The sequence below is a fragment of the Rhinolophus hipposideros genome, assembly GCF_964194185.1.
Source record: "Rhinolophus hipposideros genome assembly, chromosome: 11".
In the NCBI taxonomy this organism is placed as follows: domain Eukaryota; kingdom Metazoa; phylum Chordata; class Mammalia; order Chiroptera; family Rhinolophidae; genus Rhinolophus; species Rhinolophus hipposideros.
Genome location: NC_138057.1, coordinates 32,099,317 through 32,112,839, shown reverse-complemented (window position 1 = coordinate 32,112,839; position 13,523 = coordinate 32,099,317). Strand labels below are relative to the sequence as shown.

General features: G+C 39.5%; 1 protein-coding gene across 4 annotated transcripts in view; it reads right to left on the bottom strand.

The window, feature by feature from the left end:
* The window catches only part of GLIS3 (GLIS family zinc finger 3), a 422,399-nt gene that overhangs the window by 281,808 nt on the left and 127,068 nt on the right, over positions 1-13,523 (bottom strand). For all 4 annotated transcript variants that reach the window (XM_081066032.1, XM_081066029.1, XM_081066031.1 and 1 more), the window contains one exon: positions 1,079-1,286. In XM_081066032.1, coding sequence (XP_080922158.1) covers positions 1,079-1,209 — 131 coding nt within the window. In that variant the 5' untranslated portion in view covers positions 1,210-1,286. The remainder of the gene's footprint in view (positions 1-1,078; positions 1,287-13,523) is intronic.

Below are 13,523 nucleotides of genomic sequence, written 5' to 3'. Positions count from 1 at the left end.
AAAACTGGCATAAAAAAATGATCCAGGAACTATGATTTCACAGTCTCACACAGCAGCTAGGAGGACAGTGCGGAGATATGAGAGGGGGGAAAAGGGACAGAAGGAAAAGGAGGAGGAAGAAACAGGATCTCAGAACTGCAGGGGATCTCAGTGGATTCCAGTCACCCCCTCGGAAGCTCCCCCCAAGAAAAGGAAGCAGAGGTCAAGTCCAATTCCTTTGCACAATCAGTTACAGCAGAGCCAGGACTAAGGCAAAAACTTTAGATTGTGTTTCTCCAAAAATGCAACTTCTACAAGATGAAACCGTTCATTTCAAACATAGAAATAGACTTTATACACTGCAGAGAACTTTGGTTTTCTGTTCCCTATAATATCAGTCCTGAGAGACATACTTGTCTGAGGGGGTGGTTTCCCTTTCCTAGTCGGTTCTCTCCCATGGAGAGATAAGTGGCATTTATTAGACCTCCTTATCCCAGCACCTAATTAGATACTGTGTTAAAATGTTATGTAACTCATACATGAATGTATGTCTTCCCGGAGACATAAAGTCTTGAAATTCATGTTTTCTCTTTATTTTTTTTCCATCACCTCCCTAAACTTCAACCATTATATTATGCAGACAGTAGGCACTTAATAGATAGCCAGGGAGACAGGTGGATAGGGCGGAAAATGGACAGACAAAACAATTGTAAAGCAGCCGGAAAATGAAAAATGAGCAGGTAAGACTGACGCACCTGGGACATCTCAGTTTTCTAGGCCGTGACACATGACTTGCTTCCCCAGGAATGGACACATTTACATGCTGAGCTTTAGTCACGAAGGCCCCCAAATCTCAAGCTGGGCATTAATTTCCCTCATACCACAAGACAGCAGGTACTAACCATTCCTCCCAATTAAGATGAGATGGCACATATTTAAGTTTTTATATACATTCCCTTACAAAGTTCAAATTGAAAGAGTGGCTTGAGAGAGTGTATGAGAGAGAGTGTGTGTGTGTGTGCGCGCTCAGGAAAGGAAGGGAAAACACTCATGGGGTGTGATTATACCATAAGAAGGGGAAAAAAAAGTAACTTGAGACCTGGTATCTGAAGGAGGTATATTCAGGTTGGCTGCATTCATTGCCCTCTGTAAGCTAGGACTGAACTGGTGGCATGCTGTAGAGACCTGGCTTGCTGGAGGTGAAATGGGTCCCAGTCGCTGAACCATCATGGGGCTGCTGGTGACCACTAGATTGTTGCAGCTGCCTTTTCCAATGGACTTGCACTGAGGCCCAAAGCCAAGAGCCCCTAAAAACAAATGAATCAGGTTAGCTTTCATGTCCCTTACATCAGAAATCAGTAAAAACACACATGTGCACACTTTTATCAGGACCCATCTTTAGAGACAGTCCATGGCTCTTTTTCTTTCTTTTTTATAGTGTTGGTGAAACCAAAAAGTTTCCTCTAAATCCAATGAAAAAAGCCATAATGCTACAATCGAAACCCACCTACACCACCACTTATACAAAATGTGCTTATATTTTGCTCCTTTTATGTAGAAGTGCCAAGTTATATGAAGAATCATATTTTACCATCTCCTTACCTAAAGGGTTAAGGTGGCAAGTAGATGGGATTACTTATATCAAACCAAGTTTTTTCTAGAATAGCTAATATCTTGAATCACCCAGCAAGGAAAGGTGACACTGTTGGGGGAGAAACAAAAAGAAAACTTGTTTAACTGATTTACTTCATTCCAATTCTGGCCTTCCAAAAGGGCTCTTTAAAAGGTTAGAGTCTGTGTCTCTCCAATCTTAATTTCTCCTCTTCATCCCAATACATTGTCATTGGACATATACCCAATTAAAAAAAAATCAGGATGAGAGAACCATAAATAAAACACTCATTATATTCATAAAAGCAGCATGGTAACCAAATTCGACATAGATTTTTTATTTCATTAGTAATAATCTTCAAACGTAGTAAAACTTGGTACATACGAAAAGGGGAAAGGAAAAAAAAAAGATATCCACAAGAATCCTTGTTGTTAAGGAAAAGTGGAAAGCAAAGAGGAGAAAGGCAAACGCTGCCGTGACTCACTTACAAAAAAATAATAACAACGGTTGAATCATTCTAGACATTCTTTTTACATGGATGTACTTTTCCAATTTTTTTTTTTTTTTTTGCAAACTACCTGGTCAAGTCTCAGTGACTGTACACTCTGTTCTCATTTCAAAGAACGAAAATAAATATGATCTCAGTTTTTAACAAATTAGGCTCTAAATTTTCTCACCAAATTCCCCATCTTTCTTATTGATATATTTGGTATCAAAGTAGATGGAAAAGCACCACTGTAACTTTCCTTAGCTGTAGGGGGGCATAATTTCCTACTTTGTTTTTCCAAAAATTAAATCAATAGCTAAGAAAATGACTGTCATTTTTTGTAACATTCTCTTCCAAGGGCTCAGAAAACTGAAGGATCAACAAGACCTTAGAGAGCAATCACTATGCTCTCATCAATGAAACCAAATCTCAAAAATGCTGGGAGAGTCCTAGTATCTCTAGCTGGCAAAAAGCCTGCCAGCTCTGGTCCAGCCTCTGGGAAACGAAAATCCAAGTGGTAATTGACTTGCCCAAGGCCACACAGAGATTTACTGACAGAGCAGAAACAGATTCCACTAGAAGGCATTTTCATGGCACTTGGGTGCTTAAGTTTAGGTGCTGGATGGTTCATTTGTTCCTTGGATACTTTCTAAGATCATTAATGGAAATTTCTCTGATTTTTTTTTTTTTTTTTTTTTTTTTGAGATACACACAAACCAGAACCTTCCCTCTACCTCTGCCACGGCAGCTTATATATGCTGCATCTTTTTGTGCTTTGAAAGATCAGTTATAGATAGTCTGTGTTCACAACTCACATAACACTGTACCATCAGGGTTTCATCGCATCATCAAGAATAGTGGGTACTTTCTTAGGAAAGGATCACAAACTTAGGATCTTTATTAATTCCAACAAGCTACATGCCATTTGCTTTTCAAATCCCCTTTTTACCTAGAAGAAAGGTTATATGATGGTTCATCGCTTGGTCCAGTATACAAGACACTCGAATCCTCTCCCCAGGTCCCATCCCTATCAGCCACTACTATTAAAAGCAACATCAGATGTCAGGTATTCTGTCAAATTCAATGTCATATACTCTTCTAAGCAACTTAGTCATGTCATGCCTCATTCCTCCTCAGTAAAAAAGTATTAATATCTATCGCTACAACAAAGACATATGAGCAGCTGGAACAGCACACCCCAAAAATACGACTTGGTGGCAAAGAATATTAATACATTCTTTCATCAAATCTAAGACATCATATGTTATAAGACATACCGTTACTTTATGTAGCAATAAAAACATGAAACAGTCAATTAAACTAGTGCATGGTATTGAGACTTCAGAGATGTTCTGATGTGAAAATATGTGCACCTTACAATGGACAAATACCAACAGGATGGCTGACATTTTTGTTCACCCTTGTCTTACTCATACTTTTCTCTGCCTGGAACGCCCTTCTCCTAACTTGTCTACTTAGTGAGCACCTGTGCGTTTTCAAGGTCTCAATTCAAAGGTCGCCTCCTCTCTCACTCCTACCCCCCTCCCCACTGCCAGCTGGGAAGATACGACAAATTCTTCTTCTCATTCCCCCACGGCCTCTCATAACATATCTGCCTCAAAACCTTCAGGGTACTGAAATGCTTCCATTCCTGTCATCGCCTCCTCTTTTATACTTTCCTGCTCTCTAAAGGTAAGGCCTTGTTTGAGGAATCTCTGCTTTCTCTGCACCCAGAACAAGGCCTACACATAACGAACAATAAAGTCTGTCAATGAAGTTAAGAAGGAATGAATGAATGAAAATAAAATATAGTTATACGTAAATATTAAATATTGTCAAAATACATCCACTGAAAACATCCTGGGTTTTCTTTTTTAAAACGCAGTGCCATTTTTCAAAAATAAGCTCCAACTGAGTCGATCTTTTGATACTCTCCACAGCCCTGCTCCTTTCCCAGTGTCTCCGTGATTTTGATTGTATCACCTTCTTCTCCCAAATACACTGGTCAACTTGAACATCATCTAACTGCAGAGGAATGACAGCTTTTGACAAGTGTAACATACAGCATGTTTGAAGCATGAGGCCGAATGGTCCATTTCTTGGGAACATGCAATGTTTGTGGCACAGCTGTGAGAATGTTCTGGAAAACATCACCATCTTTCTCAAAAGTGGAGAAAAACAACAGTCTGACCAAGAGACACTGAGCTCAATGCAACCATCTAATTCTGATTTTTTTTCATAATGCTAGAAAGAATGAACACCTCCTGACTATTCAGATTTGTGCAGTATTTGGAGTGTGGGCCCTCCAGCCTGCTTGGGATTCCCACCCCCGCACACGTACCCCTGCTATGTAGTTGTGTGACTTGGGCAAATTACTTAAACATTCATGTGCCTTATCTCTATGCTGTGTCTTCTCATCTGTAAAATGGGAACAAAAATAACACCAACTCATTAGGTTGTTGAACATCTAGAACTAATTACATAGGTGAAGGACTCCATACATTGTCTAGCACATAGTAGGTACTCAATGGGTGTTAGCTGCTATTGTTGCTGTTAGTTATTGTTCATGACTGTCATTGCTTTTTTGCTCCCATCTCTTTCTTGAAATAAAAAGAAAACAGTTCTTTATAACTCCTTGCATAAAACAAGACAGTAGATGATTCTGTTTAATTCTCTACCCATTCCCAGTGTTCTATCTGCTTTGAGTCTGGAGCCAATTTTTTTCAAACCAGGTGTCACCACAGATAGGAAAATGTTTTCAACTGGCCAAGTTTGAATGTTCCTTGGCTTGTCATTCCCTGAAAACAAACGGTACAACTTTTCTGACTACCAGATGTGCCAACTACTTGTGCACTGGTTTTCATTTTGAAATACCGCTTATTTTTAGCGACTGCACGATGTTTTTTAAAAATGTGTTTACTGCTCAAATAAGGATCCGAGTGGATGGCATTCTGAGTACCACATACATCCTAGCCAAGATTACTGCATGCTGGTGGGAAACACAAATGTTTTGCATTTTAGAGTTTCTAAACTAAGAGGTCATCTTAGCAAGGGAATGTTTTTAATTAATGTCTTCGTTAGTTTAAAGGGTTCTCGAGAAGTCAAATAGTTGATTATGTCACAATCATCCCTGCTGAGGCTGCATCCTTCAGAACAGTTGATGTTCATCCACTGGTTCCTCTAAAAAATGACATTATGTATGGGGGAAACAGAAATGGCACTTATATGGGAAGGGGTAGGGAGAAATTACCAAACATTTTTTGGTGGTTATTGTTCATTCAGCTGACACTTATCAAATGCTAACCACAAGCCAGACAGTCCCTGGAGACAATGGTGAGCAAGATGGACAGTCTCCGTCCCCACAGAGCCAGCATTCTGGTCAAGAAGAACACCAAACCAACCATTTATTATAAAAGAGGTGATCCCTGCTCCTAGGTTGGACCATAGGAAATGGCTTTCTTTTATAGGTCAAATAGGATGGAATGCGGGCAATTTCTGTATGGTTCAACCTAACACATGCAGCATGTTATGGAAACATAAATAATACACATCAGGATTTGAGTCCTGCCTCTTCCACTCACTGGCTGTGTGACACTAAACAAAGTCCTTAAAGTCTCTGTGCCTCAGTGTCTTTCTCCTGAAAATGGGGGCAGTAATAGTATCTAACTCACAGGATTGTTCATAGGATTAAAAATATACACTAATATGTGTCTTACCACCTTAAAGGATCAGTGTTTTCCTCCCTACCTTTCACTTTAATATACTTCAAATCTATATACTCTGGTTTCTCTTCAGATCGCATAAATCTTTCACCTTTTAACGTATTTCAAATCTACAGAAGTGTTGTGAGAATAGTACACTGAACTCTTTATCTACAGATAAACTTTATTTATCAATATAGTCATCTACTCATCTGTCTATATAAGCTTAATTAATGAAAATTTATAGAAATTTTTAAGAATGTCATAGATTTTATGCCCCTCACCACTAAATATACAGCTATAACACAATCATCAAATTGAAGACATTCAGCAATGATTTAGTATTAATATGTAATAGATTGTTTATATTCAAATATTACTAATTATCTCAATAATATTCTTTAGAGCAATTGTTTTCCAATACAGGATCATGCATTTCAAGGAAAGGTTTTGAAACTCATGCCAAGGTGGGCCTTTAAGAATGGATTAATGAATCACCGGACATTGGAGACAGAAAAGTAGAAAAGCAGAGAAAGAAAAGAAGTGAGTTAACAGTATACAGCACAGTAGTTAAGAGCATGGGTTGGATTCGAGCTCCACCACTAACTGTCCATGTGACCTTGGGCAGGTTACTTAAGCTCTCTATGCTTCAGTGTTCCGATCTCTAAAATGGGTTAATACTAGTACTTACCTCATTGAGTTGTTTGGAGGATTAAAAGATCTATGTGGTATCTTAAGGCCTGGCACTTAATAAATGTATTTTAAATGTTGCATTTTACTGAAGAATTTGTGTCTGGTACCTTTCTGATATTGTTTGATATTGTTTCTAGCACCTCTTTTCTCCGGAGTGACCAAGGACTGCATGCTGAAACCTCTCTGCCCACGATCTTCCCCTTGACACACAGTAGACTTGCCCTCCCCTCAATGGGCTCCAGGCTTCAGGGCTCTCTCTTTCCTCACCAAAAATCTTACTCTTCGACTCTCCCCAGGTCTCACTCATACTCCTCCCTAGAACTAGATATAAGAAATTCTTGCATACTAAACATATTAGGCTTATTATGTGGTATTTTGTCAAATTGGTAATGTTTCACTGCTGAGATACAATAGAAACAACTTAATGAACATATGTGGTGTGTAGTACAATATAGTAAGGCGTGGGTAATTGGCTAAAAACATCAAAGGATGAGGATCAGAATGAAGTTACTGGCTTCTATACTCGGACAAAGCATTTTGATTTATCAAATGTTACAAATGCTTAAAACTGCACAAAACCTATGGAAGATAAGAAATATTGGGTACAGCATCCTGCCTCTAGGGAGCCTGCAGTCTCTGTAGATAAGACATACTCACCTAAGAACAATCTGATAATGATATTGGACCGTATAGGATTATACCCATGAGGCTGAATCAGAGAGACAGGAGTTTAGAGAAGAGGGGAATTTCTATGTACTGGATACTTCATTAAAGAAGAATACTGTTAATCACAAAGGCATTTCCCAAAATTCTTCAGGAAGTCTAAAGGTTTTCAATGATAATAAAGTAGGGTCATAAAGAGAGCCACAGTGAAATAGCTTTGAAAAACCCTAATATGACAAAATTAAACATATCTATTACAGGTCTTCCACGAGCCTTTAAAACTGCAAATGTATATAACAAATCTCCCAGAGGAGCAAATAAAATGCAAAGTATATTTGTTTAGGATGCTTTTTCGCCCCCCTACAAACTCTCTCAAGACTGGCATTCTCAGGAACACACTTTGGAAAACAGTAAGCTAAAACATAAAGAATGAGCATATGAATGAGAGGAGACGGGAGGGTGCAGACATAGACACAGAAGGGAGGAGAAATGGCGTGTGTGGGGGGGGGAGGGAATGGAAGAGAAGTTAGGACTGCCTGCAAGAGGGGGCTCTGGCCAGAGCAAAGGAAGAAGTCAGAGCTTAGAGGACTGGTGTTGTCAGGCTGAAGGACCTGGTTTTCAAAATGGACATTATGTATCACCAGTGGTTCCAAATCTGGCTGCCCATTAGTGTCACCAGGGAAGCTTTTCAAAAAGGCAAATCTGAAGGCATCATATCACATCAACTAAGCCAGATGAGGCTGGTGCAACTGCCCTGCTGCCATGCATCTGGGACCCTGTGCTCCAAGTACTGGGGCGCCGCATTGGTGGAGATGAGGAGAAAGGCTGCAGGAGGACATGCACCAGGAACAGGTAAGGAGAAAGAAGCCATGGTGGTAAAGGAGAACACAAGACAGCAAGGGCAATGGAAGCAGGTTGGAGTAAGATGGATGATTTTATCATTGGTTGACAAAGACTTAGCTCAACTTTAAAGAGGAGGAGGAGGTCATATAACGACTATTTTTGTCTCTATTCCAAAGTGAGATACTTTGTCCCAACCAATAAATAGGTCAAATCTGAGTCCAGATTCATGAAGATCCCCATGAATCATGCAATCTCCCACCACAAAGAAGTTCAGCTTGAATCTACCAAGTTGATCCCACAAAGAATATAACTTTCACACCAACACTCTTTTAACCTTAGTCAGCATTCAAGAATGTTGGCCACAAAGTATGGAATCACCAGCATTACTCATTTCATTTCATCCCTGCATTGAATGGAATCGTATTTATATCCCAGGAGATTAAAAATATCATATTCCTTTCTGTACCACTCAGTGCCCTGGATTCCTGGACACGAAGCCTCATTCTTGTCCCCCACCACTGGCAGTCTTGATAAGATGTTATTTAGAATACACAGCTCCAAACCACCTCATAAAGATGTAAAGACATATAAAACAGCATTCCCAACGTTTAGATACTAAAGTCCTATCAGTCAGCTATTGTACATCAATTATCAACTAATTAGTAGAGAGTGCTTATGCTGACCCTTCTGTTCTCTCTTGTAATGATTTGCCAAGTTAACTGAAAGCTGCTCTGCTCCACAGAGACTCAGTATAGCCAGAGTGTTAAATAAAGTTCACCAACAATTAGCCTAGAAAACCAAAGAGGAAATGTAAGCACATTTTATTGCTTTTCCCTCAACAAATTTTCTAACAGTCCCATGGGAATAGAGCAGATGTATTTGTTAAATAAGCAAAACATTAGTCTGAAAAACTGAAATACCAGTACAGGCCCAGGTTAGTGATTTATTACTCACTGATCAGGTTTATTGCATCGCTGCTCTGTGCTAGAGTCTATACTCTAGGGAATGTGACTACATAGTGGAGTTAGACAATTCTTGCTTACAATCTAATTCAATAGGCTTAAACCAAAGATATCTGTGGGATTAATCTGTGAAAATAAGTGAATGCCAGGTGAAATTATTATACTACGTGCTCTATTAGGGCTGTACTTCCAAAAATATAAGAAAGGATGAGCAGGGAGGGAGGCCACATATTTAATGAGGGGAAAATGCCTCAGCTTCCCCAAGGCCACACAGAGGTAACAATCATTAAGCACTACCTGTGGGTTGGTGCCTTGCTGTACTAACGAGTCCTCGGCTTTTGCATCAGCCCTCAAAGAGCTTCTGATCAGTTGGAGAGAGTTTTAACCAACACATGAAACAAGTAGGACACACTCCATCTTACACTGAGTTGCCATAATGCTGAGCACAAAAAGAGTTCAAACAAGAAAAAGATCTGTATAAACTGGACGAAGTTTGGTGGAGGTGGTGAGACTTGATCTGAGGCTTTTAATGACCACAGGGGTGAGAGCAATACAGAGTGTAGGCTGGCCAAACTGAAACGAAGAGAATGTACCAGGAAAGTGGTGTGGAGTGGTACAGAATGAGGGGCTAGGCCAGAATGGCTTCACTTACCAGCTATGTGACCTTGGGCAAGTTCCTTAAACTCTCTGTGCTTGTTTCCTCACCTGGAAAATGAGGATGGTCATTGCACCTACTTTCATAAGGCTGTTTGGAGAACTAGTACGTCAACGTTATGTGAAGCACTTACAGTAGTTTCTGGAACACAGTGATTACTCTGTAAGCCTTAGGCATTCGTGTTTTTATTCAAGTATTATCAGATTACACAGGACCTCCAAGGCCAGGCCCCCCAAAAGAGCTATAGGTTTTTAAGCATGGCTGTGACACGTCAAGGTACTAAGAAGAGGATAGTCTATTTTCAGTACATATGGAAGTACAGCAAAGACTGAAGGCAGGAAACCAAGCTAGGCAGATGTTGCTCTGATCTCAGGATACTGTAATAAGGTTTGGACAAGGTCAGGTAGAGACAAACAGAGGGAACAGAGTAAGCCCAAATGACTTTACAAAGAAAACAAATCAGAGGGTTGTTGAAGGGCCTGAAAGAAACACTAGATTACAAACCCTTCTCCATAAATTAAGATCTTAGTTTCCCTAAGCTGTTTTCCCTTCAAAACAACCAAAAGCACAAACTGGATGAGAAATGGGAAAGCCGAGACCCCTTACTGGGAAAGTGAGACCCCCTTACCAGTATGGAATAATGACTGAGGGTAGCTGCTCAATAAATATTTGTTGGATAAATGCATAAAAAATTATGACTCACAGGGAAATTCAGAAGACAAGTACAGTTCAAGGCCATAAATGAGGTTGAGAAGTTCCCTGTTAAACGTGCTGTAATGTGGCAGACAGACAGCAATCCCTGGTGAATACAACTGTTAATGTCCTTGTCTCTAAATTACTGAACAGCTGGAAATACTACCAGTTTGCCTTCTATACTCCCTCCTACCCTCCTTTTCCCTCCACACGCACCTTCAATGTGAAGAGAGTAAAGTCTAAGTCACTCAGTATAAATCAATGGAACTTTTTTTTTCAGGATTTATGATCTGGTTCAGAGGCAAAATCCCATTCGATCCTTCATAGTAGAGATAAATTCTTAGTATCTAAAAGGCACAGTTTACATAGTTGTCATTAAAAGCTGCTAGACTACCTTTGTTTCCCTCAAACAGTAATTTCTCGGAAGTGTCCAAAAGACACATACTCTTATCATAAATCTTTTCTGTTATATATTCTACATGGGTTTACATGTCTGGGTGGCATGCCCCAAAGAATCAAACCTAGAGAAAAGGCAAATGGTTATGGAGATTACATTCTCTTACATTAAAAATTATGTCATAATACTCATAAGAACCAGGAAGTACCCAGCTTCCTGCATCCAGAAGTCTGCCAGGGCTGTTCAACCATCTGGTCAGCCAGATACCCTCTGCCTCTGTAGGCTGCAGATTCTTGACTCTATGCTTCAGAGCCTATTCAGCAACCCAGGTATACCACAAAAAATTTGTTGCGCTGTTTTATTAGTAATTTGCTTTGTTTTGTTTTTCGTCTCTGGGGGTAAAGAGGGCTAACTAAGAGTTAACACTGCTTGATTCTGTCCTCTCTTTCAGTCTTGTGCGGAAGTCTAAATCTACTGAGATTATCCAGGTGCTCTGAGCGCCTCTGAGGAGGAAACCAGGAAAAGGGAAGACTGCCCAAAGTCTGGGAAGAAAAGTAGTTTCACTGTACCCCAAGTGGAGAGGCAGAGTTCAAGAAGAGGAGTGACAATGGACATCATGGCTGCACAGGAAATGTACAAAGGCCAGGTGTTAGGTCTGGGGGCTCCCAGCTGCAGCAAAGGTTCCTATGCATAGAGCAGCAGACCTCTAAAGACCATGTGGGCTTTGTCAGGGGGCATCTTATCAGCAACCTAACAGACCAAGAACCAGAAAAGCACTTGGAATGTTCTGCTCCGTACAAAGACCCTGGGATCTTGTCTCATCTTGGCAAGATATTGGACGCCCCAGCAAGATGGGGTCTTAGAGAGCTTCATTTGTTTTGATATAAAGGAAATAGTTTAAAGAACCATGTATTGTATATGTGAGCTGGCAGGGTAAGTCATACCCATTACAGATTCAATTAAAATTGGAGAGATAGTAAGGCTCAAACATCTACCCTTTGGCTCAAGCAACTTGTCATTGAACAAAATTACCTAACTTGAACCAAACTACCAAAATATAAAAACAAAATTCTAACATCACAAATCTCAACACGTAAGTAATCTGGCTAAGGCCTATATAACATAAGTTCCCGTCTGTTTCTCTTGTATAATGCTATTTTTGAACTTATATGAGAACTAGAGTAACCTAAGCATTTCTGTAAACATGACTGGAACATGGGCTAGCATTCAAGCAAATGTGACTATTTTATCTCCATACCCTTCGGGTGCTCATTCAGACAGTGTATCAGCAATAACTCTCAATCAATGATATCTAAAATTAGGTCAAACAATGAGGAAGCGTACCACTCCCAACCCCAAGTCTCTATCATCAAAACGAAAAAGTAGTCAAAATACAGATTGATGCCAGGAAGCAAAAAAATCTAAACTAAGAGTAAAGGTTACGTTAGGCCTAAAGTAATACTTTCTCTAAGGAACAGTATTATTTATCTATATTTTAATGTGAAAGATGATAATAAACGTGAATAAAAAAGTTGAACACTAATTGAGTTGAAAACTTATTTCCTGAATAATATACAAATCTTAGAAGAGAATTCGTAACAAATCATAAGCTACTGAAGATCCTATGACTTTGAAAGTTAAGTGAGAAAGAGAGAAACAGAATTCCTCCCCAATTCTCCAAGCTCAATTAAGTAGAGGTCTTAATTTGGTAGTTAGAGTGCATCCTCTTTTGAATGTTCCAGGTGAACCAAATTATAAACTCTGCCAACATTTGCTCTCCTCTTTGTTCTAAACATTCCATAACAAAACAAAAATGACAGCAAAAGGCAGAGGTCTCCCTTTGATCTTCTTGCACAATGAGAGGAACATGAACTTTGACACAAATTTACAGTTGGAATAAAATATTACAATAAATCCCTATGAATCACTGGGTAATATTAGCGCCTTAAAATGAGCTGAAAAAATTATGAAGGTATCTCTAAAAATATTTTCAATGGATTGTTTAGACACAAATCTTAGCGAGATCAATTCTCAAAATGGAGTCAATATATTCTATTTCCAATCAAACCTACCTCATCTAATAAGTGTATGAAATTTTAGCACTTAGACATATGCACGTTTCAAAGTCACAGTACTTAGAGAAACCAAATTCTGTTCCAAGGCTGAAGGATTTTGAGAAAATAAATCACTTATGCCAAACTTCACAGGTATCTCCTTCGTCCTTAAATACTAATTAGCCAGACTACTCTCTAGATACTCATCTTGTGACATAGCCAGAAAAAATAACAATAAAGGGAAGTGTCTTTTCTTTGGTCTTTTTCTATCGAGTCTACTGAGCTAGCCACGAAAAGATTTTTGCTCCAGTTCAGAATTCTAGGACTAAGCCAATGAGTAAAAAAGAGAATGGACAATTCCTTCCTTCCTGCTTAAACACAGTGAGCACCTTTGTTTGGAAAGATTTTCCCACTACCTTCTTTCAAAAATGTGTCAATCAGAGTGGTTTGGGAGAGGGAGGGAAGATATGGCAAGTGGGGGATCCTTGTTATTGTACTTCAAGGGAGAAGGTAAGGGGCCAAAGATTGAGAAACATTGTCCCGTGAATACTGGTTGCTCTGTCATTTGACACCAGCAGGGCAAGGAATCCCAGTAACACCTCCGTCCAGAGGAGGAAAGAATAGAGTCCGAAAGAAATTTGAAAGAAGAGGTAGACAGCTCAACGGACTTGTTTTTTGACACGTAGTCTTGAAAAGAACAATTTTTACCTCAGAAACTTGGCAAATGCAAACTGATTTTTTGATAAGTTTTAACACGCGTTTTACTAAACGCATGAAGAGAGCG